Source organism: Gopherus evgoodei, chromosome 9 (genome assembly GCF_007399415.2).
Source record: "Gopherus evgoodei ecotype Sinaloan lineage chromosome 9, rGopEvg1_v1.p, whole genome shotgun sequence".
NCBI classification, from domain to species: domain Eukaryota; kingdom Metazoa; phylum Chordata; order Testudines; family Testudinidae; genus Gopherus; species Gopherus evgoodei.
In genome coordinates this window covers 2,318,613-2,330,974 of record NC_044330.1, presented here as the reverse complement: position 1 = coordinate 2,330,974, position 12,362 = coordinate 2,318,613, and the positions used below count along the sequence as shown (strand labels likewise).

General features: G+C 40.3%; 1 protein-coding gene across 1 annotated transcript in view; it reads left to right on the top strand.

Moving 5' to 3' along the window:
• Positions 1-12,362, top strand: part of OPA1 (OPA1 mitochondrial dynamin like GTPase) — an 81,136-nt gene that overhangs the window by 24,384 nt on the left and 44,390 nt on the right. Inside the window, 12 exon segments of the mRNA XM_030574538.1 lie at positions 1,946-2,026; positions 2,513-2,587; positions 2,843-2,914; positions 3,015-3,114; positions 3,821-3,826; positions 3,829-3,860; positions 3,863-3,952; positions 4,844-4,916; positions 5,009-5,081; positions 5,605-5,720; positions 9,733-9,797; positions 10,434-10,510. Of these exon segments, the coding sequence (XP_030430398.1) occupies positions 1,946-2,026; positions 2,513-2,587; positions 2,843-2,914; positions 3,015-3,114; positions 3,821-3,826; positions 3,829-3,860; positions 3,863-3,952; positions 4,844-4,916; positions 5,009-5,081; positions 5,605-5,720; positions 9,733-9,797; positions 10,434-10,510 (860 nt within the window).

Below are 12,362 nucleotides of genomic sequence, written 5' to 3'. Positions count from 1 at the left end.
TTACTAATGTGGATGGTCCCATAGATTTCAACTGGGGTTACTCACACTAAGTAAACACTATGCCTGGATGTATTTGAAGAATTGGGACTTCAATTTTTAAATGAAGAAGAATAATACATAAATATGTGCTGTTTATGTCTGTACACATTAGTTCTGCCTCATCCTCCATTTTGATGAATAGTATTTTCCTAACTCCCGAGGTATTGTGAGGAGAGATGCATTGAAAAGATTGTGAAGCGTTGTGCGATATACTGATGAAAAGAGCTATAGCAGACCTAGGGGGTGTTGTTATTAGTTATATTATTATTGTGCAGAGAGCTCCTGTGACATCAGTGAAGGAAAGTGAAAAAAATCTTTTTAACAAAACTTGCTGAAGGTAAAAAGTTACTAGAAACTGGTTGTGCAGATGGCAAAAATAGATAGTTAAAAGTATTCTTTATTTGCTTTTGGATGAAATGCCACAAATATGAAAAAAACACCTGTCTGACTGTTAGGAACCGGCCTAGACACCAACAGACAGGTGTTAGCACTAATCAGCACCCACACCACAGACACCTGCTGGTTGAATGAGCATGGAGACTGAACCAGCCTCCTAGTCTTAGAGGTAGTCAGTGCAATCATGGCTGAGACACAGAACCGAAAGCCTCTATAGCCATTGTCCATTCCCAGGCCTACAGTTTTGGCATGGAAACTTTTAGTAAATGGCACAGTAGAGGTGCAGGAAGAAAACTAAAAGGCAGAGAAAGGTCACCAAATAATGTATTTTTACCTGCTGTCTTTAACAAGGAAAAGCTGTACTCCCCCGCCCCCCTTTAAACAAACTGAATCAAATGCATCAAAAATGATATTTTAATCCTTGTTACTACTAAGAAATGTGACATTTATGCTTTCCTCCCCCGAAAAAATAATTTAAACAGTGACTTTTGTTGTTGGTAGTATGTTTGGTTACAAAAGAAAAGAACTGATGCCAAAAAAATGTATTGTTTAGGGTGGGGGTGAGTGGGAAATAACTGTGGGTTATATAGTGGGGTGCTGAAAGGTGAGGCTCGGGAGAGTGGCAGGGAGGTTGGAGAGAGAACCCACCCCTTACTCGCCCTGCAGCGTCGGCTTCTGTCCTGCAGGGCTGGGTCCATCTTCCCAGTCCAAGCATTGTGACCTGACATACACAGTCACAGCGCCACTCTGATTTAGCATGTCCACCTCTCCATCTCTATCTGAGGGCTCCAGAATGACCCCACCAGCCTGACGCTCTGCCCCCAGCGCCTGCTGTTTCCCCCCACACATGTCCAACCTTCCTGAAACCCCTGATTCCTCTTCCCCCCACCATCCCTCTCTCCCCCACACTCTTTACCTTACCTTCCGTGCTGGCCAGCCTGAGACCCTTAGGTGATGGATTTGTCCAGCTTCCTGGACCTGGCTGGTCCCCGGTGCCAAGAGTTGCTGCTGTCTTGGTTTTGGCAGGTGAGGGCTTGGTCACCATCATGCAGCATGATGCAGAGTGCATCCCACATGGCACATTGCACGTGGCATAAAGCAGAGTGGGTGCCAGCCTGTAGGGCTGGACCATGGCATGTTCCCGCCCAGTCTCGTTTTAAAAAGTTGGGGGAGAGGATGGCCCTTTGGTTCCCCCATTGCTGGTGCCTCTACCAGCCCCAGCCCCACAAGACAGGAGCTGCTGCTGTGGAATGGGCTTGTCACGGACTTTATTCCAATTCATGATTGCCCATGAACTTTGTGCCAAAATGATAGCTTTAGCCAGTTCCAAGAGTGTCTAAAGGATTTCCATTTAGAGAGCTGTCAATCAAGCACCTCTCTTAGGTAGTACATTCCTTTAAAAAATAATGGTAAATGTTAAAAGCTCTTTTGTTTTTGGGGAGCTTTCTGTCTTGCACATCTTGGCTATTAAGATTTTATTAGTTACATATCTCCTCATCCTAAATATTAGGTAACACTTAGTGAAGGTCCCCACCATGTGGCTTTGTTCAAAGACAGCTCTCGGGAGTTTGATCTGACCAAGGAAGAGGATGTAAGTACAAGAAAAGTCTTGAGATGAATGTAATCTTGATCACATTTTTGTTTGGAAAAACAGATGTCTGTAGTGGATGTTGCCCACTGAGTATAGGGATTAGAAGACTGTTGAGCAAAGAGGGACACTTTGTTAAATGTTACACTGTGTTTCAGTGTCATTGTTATCTAGAGTTGAATCGCAATGAAGTGGGCAATGCTTGTAACAACTCCTGCTCCCAGGTATGCTACTGAGTTTTGTGAGTCCTAGAGCAAATCAGTAAACCTTTCTGTGCTTCTGTTTACCAAACTATAAAACTGATATTCTGCTTGCCGGCTTCTCCCGCGCATACTGAGGCCTAGTCAATGATTGTAACAGTGACCTTTGGATAAAGAGTGTTATTTGGCTGCTGATTCATCTTGTTTACCTATGTTAATGTCTGTTCTTGACTATTCAAGTACTATTTGCCCGTGATAAATATCATCTGACATCTTTATGTCAAAACAGCTTGCAGCCTTGAGAAATGAGATAGAGATCCGAATGAGGAAAAGTGTGAAAGAAGGATGCACTGTCAGTGCTGAGGTAAAGCCCCCATTCATTTCATGCAGAGTCTCATTTGTACTTGTCTCATCAATTATGAGGCTATGTCCAATCAGTCTGTAGCTATTTCAAGATCTTGTACTGTATAAAGAAATGTATTTATACCATAGCAATTGTTCTGTTCTCAGGCAGCATAGTCATCTGACCTCTTCTTAAAAAAAAAAAAAAAAAGAAAGAAAGAAAGAAAAAGTAGTCATACTCCCTGGTGAAAAGTTTCATTCCAACTTTGTTTTACAGACCATCTCCTTAAATGTAAAAGGTCCTGGTCTGCAGAGAATGGTGTTGGTAGATTTGCCTGGTGTCATTAGTGTAAGTATGGAACAGTCAGTTAATATACTTTTACCAAAGGAGAAAATCTTTCATTCCAATCTCTTTTTAAAAAAAAAAAATATTCTATTTTTTTTTTAAGACTGTGACATCAGGTATGGCTCCAGACACTAAGGATACTATCTTTAGCATCAGCAAGGCCTATATGCAGAACCCGAATGCCATCATCCTTTGTATTCAAGGTAAATTAGGACTCTAGACAATGATCAAAATGGCATTTGCTTGTGCTAATTAAAACCTTGCAGTGTATTCTTTAGATCATTCATCCAGATTTCTAGAAAAATGACCCTGAACAGAAGTCAATTCTTAATTTTTCAATGCAGTTTTAGGAAATGCTTTCTAGATAGATCATCTAAAATATTGTGGGAATTTGCACTGTGGGCCCCACAGTATACTCTGTGATGTCTTTATTTTTTCTTAAACTCATGACATTGTTTGGCCCCTTTGCCACTAATACAAAGAAAGCTTACATTTTTATTTCTTTTAAAATATAACCAAGACAGTGGTAGTACTGTTTAAACTCAAGATTTCCCCAAAACAGGGTTCCTAAGCTAACAGACAACAGTAGAGAGATTTTTATACTGAGAATTGTCATGTACTTTTCCAAACAAAATTTTAGTGAATAGTTTAAAGTCTGGTGTATTTTAGTTTTGGTGGAAACTTACTTTTATCATTAGTCACCAGAGGACAAGGATTTTTTAATGCAAAGAACATACGCAAATTTGCACTGCTTGTGCCAAAAGCTAAATAATGAGGGACATTCTATCATTAATATTTTTAACTTTAATGATTTGCTAAAAAATAACTAGTGCCTACTGAGTAGTCAGAGTTCAAAATGCTGTATCTCTACTATAGTTCTTGAAATGGCATCTTTAAAAATCTTTTCAGATGGGTCAGTGATGCAGAACGCAGCATTGTCACTGATTTTAGTCCAGCCAAATGGATCCTCACGGGAAAAGGACAATCTTTGTTTTGACCAAAGTGGACCTTGCTGAGAAAAACGTGGCCAGCCCAAACAGGGTAACTATACCAGCCTTCTGTTCTTCTGCCACAGCATGAAGAGGGACACTTGTGCAGAAAATTGTGATGCAAATACAAACATAAAAGTGCATCTAACTTTTTGGGAAGGTTTTTAAAAGAAAAAGATGTTTGTTAGGGTATCCAATAAAAGCAGCAAAGAATCCTGTGGCACCTTATAGACTAACAGACGTTTTGGCGCATGAGCTTTCGTGGGTGAATACCTACTTCGTCAGATGCATGTAGTGGAAATTTCTAGGGGCAGGTATATATATATGCAAGCAAGCTAGAGATAATGAGGTAGTTCAATCAGGGAGGATGAGGCCCTGTTCTAGCAGTTGAGGGTATCCAATGTGAGGTTTTTATTATTTTTAATCGGTTCAAGTTTCTGCTTTTACTGACTTCTGCTACATGACCCTGGTCAAGTAATTTCAGCTCTGTGTCTTATTTTTCCCCTCTGTAAAATAGGTATAAGGATATTTACCTTCCTTTGTCAAGTGCTTTTTGATATACAGGAGTGAAGTGCTAACTAACTTGCAATTATAATTTATTCTTCTTCTTCTAAGTAATATCCAAGACAGTCAAAACATTTATTAGTTACAGGTTCATGTAAATCTAATTGTTATAAGAACCTGCAGTCCAATCAACATTAAATTTCAAGTGGCTTTCTATCTTTTAGCTATGTAACTATGCATTTTGTATTACATTTTCCTATATTTGTGTCTTTCCTTTAACTATAATTTCCGGAGTGCAGTAAAACCTCTCTGTAATCTCCTAAGAAAGTGTTAGTCCTGCATAATCTATCTTTATATGTTGTTTAGATATTTTAATATTGCATTAATGAAATGAGGGAAGGGATACAAGATCAACATATTTTTGTACTTATTTGCATAGATACAACAAATCATTGAAGGTAAACTCTTCCCAATGAAGGCTTTGGGTTACTTTGCAGTTGTTACAGGAAAAGGTAATCAGAGTTCTATGTCTGGTTCTTTTCTATTTGTTGATACAGAATCAGTGTCTAAACGGAATTGTTGTGCCACTCTCTCCTTTCTCCAGGAAACAACGCTGAGAGTATTGAATCTATTAAAGACTATGAAGAGGAATTTTTTCAAAATTCAAAACTGTTGAAGTATGTTGAGATTCACTTTAATATAAAGTATAAATAGCATCAGTAAATGCTAGCATACATTCCCGGAGCTTAACTTTGTTGCAGACTTGTAATGTGAAAGCATTGTGTGTGTGTGTTGCAATGTCTGCTAATCCTCAAAGCTTTGAGCGGCAAGAACTATCCTTTCAGACATACAGCTGTGTGGTCCACCTTCAGTGAACTGAAGAGATTCTGCTGACTTAGCAAACTTACACCTTATCTGCGGAAAGAACTATGATTCATGCTGCTTAGACACTGAAATCCCAAACTTTCCCTCCAGGGTTACAGGGTACATAGTTTTTTTTCTCATAATTCCAAGAGAACTCCAGATGCCATTATGTACACTGGATATTTTGTGAAGAGAGTCAAGATTTTAGGATGATGCATGTTCTCGTGTTAATTTGTTCTTCAGCATAGAAGGCTAAGATTTATTCCTGGAGTAACAGCCCTGAAAAGACACTTTAAAAATACTGCGATGTACGGCTGTCTCTCTCTCTCTTTACAGGACGTGTATGCTGAAGGCACATCAGGTGACGACGAGGAACCTAAGTCTTGCTGTGTCAGATTGCTTTTGGAAAATGGTGAGAGAGTCAGTGGAGCAGCAAGCAGATGCTTTTAAAGGTATATTGTTTCATGTAATACCCCTGAAGACAAAGCTTTGTAATATTGGCTAGAGTTAGCCATAATGTGTCCAGGAACTTTGCAAGTTTCTATTGCACAGCTCTGTGAATGATCTGTAATTCCAGTGTTTGGCATCCTCTGGCCTGCACATCTCTCCATAACTCCTTGTATGTAATCATGAATAAGAAATTGCCATGTCATGTTGCCTTGGGAATCTCAGGTGAAGGATAGTTCGTGCGCACAAAGGTCCCAACTTCATTAAATAAACAACAAGAATGTAAATAAGTGAAGGAGAGAAATGAACATAGCTGCTTGGCCAGAACATGAGTCTCCCCTCATCCTGATTGGCAGGTCTAAAGCTCAAAATAGGTTCCTGGCAAAAGACCCCATCGAACCCACCCACAACTGGACATGTATCTTGCACCAAGCCACGCTGCTGTGTGGGATAGAGTCCAAGTGTTCTCTGCCAGTGAGCCTTTCGATGAATCCTACAGTGCTGGGAGATATCCTAATTACACACTGACTGTCCCAGCCCAAACAGCCGAAAACATGTATCTGTCTCCAAAACCTGCATCTGCTTCAAAGACGTGACAATGTAGTGGAACCAATGGAAACCTGACCACAGTTCTGGCTTGACCTGAACAGAAAAGAGAGCACAATGGACTGTTAACATCTTAACATCATACTTTCAGCAGTGAAATGCCAGAACAATCTCCTTGAGAAGAGAACCACTGGGCTTATTCCCTGCCCTTGTTAATGGAGAGGTAGGAGGGAAAGCCTTGGTGCAGTAGGAGGAGAGATTGAATGGCCCTCTGCTTCTCTGTCCTTCCCAGCCAATACTGGTCTATCTGCACTGCAGCTGGCATCGAGCCTCCCAGCCCAGCTAGACAGATCTTCACTAGCAGGGCTCGAGCTAGCACACTACAAATAACAGTGGGGTCATGGCAGGAGATGGGGAATAGAGGGGTTGGATAGGTGTGGGTGTCCCGAGCGGCCTGTCAGGGAGCAGGGATGTGGATAGAGGTCAGGGGAGTCAGGGGACAGGGAGGAGGGGGGTTGAATAGGAGTGGGGAGGTCTTAGGAGGGGACGGTCAGGGGACAAGGAGCAGGGGGGGTTGGATGGGTCAGGAATTCTGAGGGGGGCAGTCGGGGCGGATAGAGGGCGGGAGCCATGCTGTTTGGGGAGGCACAACCTTCCCTACCCAGGCCTGCATACAGTTTCCTAACCTGATGTGGCCCTTGGGCCAAAAAGTTTGCCCACCCCTGCCTGAAGTCCTTGATATTGGCTTATTCATTGTCGTTTCCAAGTCACTGTTATCATTGCATCCTGAGCCTCTGTAGGCAAGTCAGAGTCTAGTCCCAACATCATAACCTGATTTGCCTCAACTGTTCTTGTTTCTTATTGTACTGGAACGGTCTGTTGCTCTGTCAACAGTGCAGTGTAAAGGCAAGAACACAGAATCAGTGTTATGACATCCATTTTCTTTTCCCTGTTACTGGGATGGCTCTCTCTGGTCCTGCACTTCCTCTTTTGCGCTCAGCGTCTCTGCCTATGGAGAAATCTCTCTTTTTCCGGTACAGCTGACATGATAGAATTTATCTGCTTTTCTTTTTTCCTGTTTGATCCTAATTCTGTATATAGAGGAATTGAGTCTATCCACAATATAGTGTTGTCATAAACAGATAGTTAATGTCTCTCTTACCTGTAAAGGGTTAACAAACAGGGACCCCAAACACCTGACCAGAGGACCAATCAGAAGACAAGATACTTTCAAATCTCATGGGAGGGAAGCCTTTGTTTGTGATGTCTGGGTTTGGCTTTGTTCTCTCTGGGTCCTGGATGGGGCTAGAGGTGCAACCAGGTTTCTGCCAATCTCCCTGCTACAGTCTCTTATCTATTCAGAATTGTGAGTAAGAAAAGGCGGTCATAGTCTCTTAATTTGTTTTTTTTTCATTTACATATGTGTACTTGCTGGAAGTAGCTTAAATTGTGTTTCTGCTGGAGAAAGTTTCTTTCTATTGTTTATAGTTGAAAGACCCTGTAACTTTTTACCATCTAAAGTGCAGAGATAAACCTTTTACTTTTTTCTTTCTTATTAAAAGTTTTGCTTTTAAGACCTGTTTAATTTTTTTCTCCTAGTTAAGGTTCAAGGGAATTGGTGGGGAGAAGGGAAGGATAAATTTTCTCTTTGTGTTATATTCACGCAGCTTGTATTGCCTCTGGGTGAGGGGGAAGGTAACACTCCTCTCGGTGTGGTGATTCAAGAAGTTGAATCAGGCGATCTCCTAGTGTTCCCAGGGCGGGAAGGAGCTGGGAGGAAGAAGGGAGGGGGGAGGGAATGGCTTATTTCCCTTTGTTGTGAGACTCAAGGAATCTGGGTCTTGGGGTCCCCTGGGAAGGTTTTGGGGGGATCAGAGGGTATCAAACCCTAAAAATTCCTGATTGGTGGCAGCCTATCAGATCTAAGCTGGTAATTAAGCTTAGGGGAATTCATGCTAGTACCCATATTTTGGACGCTAAGGTCCAGAATTGGGAATTATACTTGACAAGTGTGGCCCACTCCATCAGTTACATAAAGTGTGTTTCAATACAGTGTACGATAGGAGTATAACCTCATCTCCAATTTCCCAAGTGTTCTCTCTTTGGTCTGTTTCAAAATAGGCTTTTTCCTTCCGTTTAGACTTTCCCAATTTAACAGCTACCTGCAAGTGAATCTGATTAAGATGTTTCTGTCATGTTTGCATATAGGTTTCCAGTTTAACTTCTTCTAACTGTATGCTACTGGTATGCCACAGAAGGTCCTCGGGCATTCACATAGTTCGCCCAGTCACCACCTCAAAGGGTGTGTGATCTGTCGAGGCAGCTGGAGTTGCCCTGAGTGCCAGTAAAATGAGTGGAATCGGGGTATCCCAGTTGCGTCCATTAGCAGTTAGTCTCCTCAAACATTGGTAGATTCAAATCAAAATTCCCTTTAGTAGTTCTGTGCAATAGTGTGCTGACTCTGTGCCAGCACGTCACTATCAAACTCTGTTCCCAAAGCTGGGCTACCATAAGTGATGCCAGTGCACAAACAGCTGCTACTGTGATATTCATTTTAGTTCTGTTGAAAGTCCAATGCCTTGCCTAGTTGGGCAGGGCTGAAAGGTGAAGAATGACTAGATTGGAAAACCTTTGTTAAGGGCTTGGATGGGGCGTAGGGTCTTGTGTTTGCCCTCTGTTGGAGTGAGTTTCATCCAGTGTTAGTCTGATTCTATTGCCACTGAAGTTGGTGGGAGACTTTTCCTGGACTTTAATGACAGTTTGTTTGACTCTCTACCTAGGGAATAGAATAGAAGGTAAGAAAGCACTACCAACAATGGAGAGTTAAAAACAGTACTGTTTAATAGCGCCTGTTGAAAATAGGATCTTACAACATACATTTGAAATGTTAATGAGCTTCTTTAGATCATCTAAATCGTTAATGGTGGGTAAAAAGAAAAATTATAAAACTGTACATTATTGTGAAACTGTTTCGATGTTGTGCTTTTTCCTTTTTTTCATGTTTTATAACTGTTGCAATTAGTAACTTTTAAAAATGGATTGAGTAATCATGAAATTATAGTTAAAGCCACAGAGAAATCATCTGCTAAATGTAGAGTTTCAGAGAAATATATTTGCTTAACATTAAAGCATGGAAGTGAAGGACAAATCTTAGAATAGCTTTGGATAATGGAATTGTGAGTTGTCATCATGTAACCATTGGTCACTAAATAGCTTTATGGTCAAAAATGCCAAAATCTTATTCCCGTTCTGTTATGACCTTTCAAATTTGCTTGTGCCTGAAGAATAAAATACATAATTTTTCTCAGTCACTTGATTTACTTGGTGTCAAATGCAAGATTGATTTATCACAAATAAGTTTCATGGGAATTTAAAGAACAAGTGAGTCCTTAGAATAGCCAGGCATTCTGAACAGATTATAAAGGAGTCTTAATAAATGTATGTCTCTGATTCTTCTTTTTCTTTCTATAGCAACACGTTTTAATCTTGAGACTGAGTGGAAGAACAACTACCCACAGTTGCGAGAGCTTGACCGGGTAAATTCCATTACACGTTTACTGATATGTTAGAAAACGTTTATTAAGATTATGGGTTAGAAATTGAGTCTTATTTGTACTATGGCTCCTTTGTTTCACTCTGGCATTGTAAAGGGACCTTAAAAATGGCATAATTTACTTTTACATCACTTTTAAGACCTCTTTCAGCTACCAGAATTATGTAAATTGACCTTAGTATAAATGAGGATCAGGCCTTATGTGATATGAAATCAGTCACTTCAAAAATTTAGTCATTTGAGTTACAAAACATAAGTCTCAGTTTTCAAATAGCTGCAGTGCTGTTAAAATTCTATAATCGCTACAGAGTTGATCTACTTGCCAAACTAACAAGAAATGATGTTCCTTTTAATGATGTAGATTACTGTTCTGTCAAGTCTTCTGTCTTCTCTGTCCTTGTAGGAAGACAGGAGCTGTGCAGAAAGCATAGCATGATACAGAGGATAGCATGTTACAAGCATAAATGCTGGCCAGAGCACAACTGGAAGGTTTCGTTTTAGGTTTACAAGCCATGAAAAAGTATTCCTTTGCACCTCATAGAAAATTAGTCTAGACATACTCAAGGTAAAGTCATCATCACAGAGTCTTCACTGACCTTCATGCTTGTCTTTTGCATAGAATGAACTGTTTGAAAAAGCGAAGAATGAAATCCTCGATGAGGTTATAAGTTTGAGCCAGGTCACACCAAAGCACTGGTACAGTAACTATTTACTTTCAAATTTATGCTATATGTTCCTCATCCAAAAACAGATGAGAGTTTTTTTGTGTATATTACAGATTTTTGTTTAGATTTAAAATAAAAAATGGTAATTATTTCCTAACCTTCTGATTGAGTGATTTCCTTTGTCCACCTTTCCACTATAACATGTTTCTTATTCTAGATCACCAAACTTGTTTGTAGTCTCTGCTCAATAGAGTACATTTTTCTGCCACCTAAGAAAGGATTGCTATAACACACACTAGAAAGTTACAGGAACATGAACCTGAAAAGCAAGGATGCTTTTAAACTATGATAACGACTCAACAATTGGTCATGTTCTCATTAAACATGAATTGTTGTAATCCCCCTAATCTTCCTGGTTTGGGTTACCACCAAATATGCTGAGATAACACGTTTGTGCACATATACACATCCTTGAAAATATTAAATTCTGTATCTTCTTTGAGAATCAGAGATTTGGAGTTGAAAGACAAGATAATTCTTAACCTTAAAGTTGGCTTAACGGTCCCTGTGACAGAGTGCTAGGTAGAAAACCCTGAGTCAGCACTCTGTTCACAGGAGGTGCTCTGAACAGAGAGCTGTCTCAGGGTTTCATACCTAGCACTCTGTTCACAGTCCCGTTGAGGATTCCCTTGGCTAGCGCAGAGTCACTGTGCTACATCCTATCCATGTCCTGTCCCAGTAAAACTGGTGAAGCCAGGTGAAAAAGAGCATAGTCCAAACATTCCTACATTCTAGCTTCAGCCACTTTTGCACCCTTTATCTCCTGAACTGCAGTTTGGTCACAGTTTAGAATCTGGGCCAGTACTAAGAGTCCAGTTCATTAAAGAAAACAATTCCCTTAAAACACATCTAGGCTCATGAATGTTTTCTGTGCAGAAGATTTTTCTGAGTTCATATTCTGGCCTACGGTTTCAAAGTTCAGTGCATTCCTTGAGTAATCTAACCCATCACTTACCTCTTCTGTTTGACCCAGTGTATCTCATGTGTGTGAAATACCAGTATTGCTATACTTGTGATCTATCAGAAGTTAATGTGTCACCACCCTGTTCCAATTGTATTTTAAAGAGTGCACTATAGATGATAGGAAAACTTGAAACCTGGACCATAAAAATATCCTTGTGTGAGCCATTGAGTGCAGAGTGATATGCATCAAGTGATCAGTGCATCTGATGTGATAGTGACAAGTTGCTGAGGACTACACATTTTTCTGTCATGCGTTAAAAATTTCCATTATGTCCTGGGTAGGGTAGATTTGTTGATCTGATGAAACTGGCATGACAATAAGGAAGATCTTGAGATTGCATTTGCTCATAGTCACAAGATCCCGCCCCACTCTGTGGCTCATTGTAAGGAACAAACACCAGGCCTGATGGTTCCAGCACTGGCCTAAGCAGAAGTATCATGCAATGTCATCACTCTTGGTGGTGGTGGTGGTGTTCTTGCTCAAATAAATGAGTTTATTTGAATGATGAAGCAATTACCTTATTTTGAACAAAAGCTTTTAAGGAAGCCGCCATTTTTGCCAGAGACAATAGTAATTTTTATTTACTGATAGTAAATTTTCCAGAATTCTTTCCTACTTTTTAAATACTTGTACTTTTTAAGTTCCTATGGATAGTTGTACAAGCTTTGAAAACCTATTTAAGCCAAAAGCCTTTTCCAGCTTTAAAGAATTGCGTGACTTCAGCCCCGTCTATACTGGCTTGGCAGGCAGAGAGTTTTGAAGTTACCACAAGTTGAGGAGAATAGGGTTATTTAATAAAAGTGAAGCACAGATTTGACTTATCATTGTGCTAGTGAGATGAAAGGAGCTGAAGTGACTC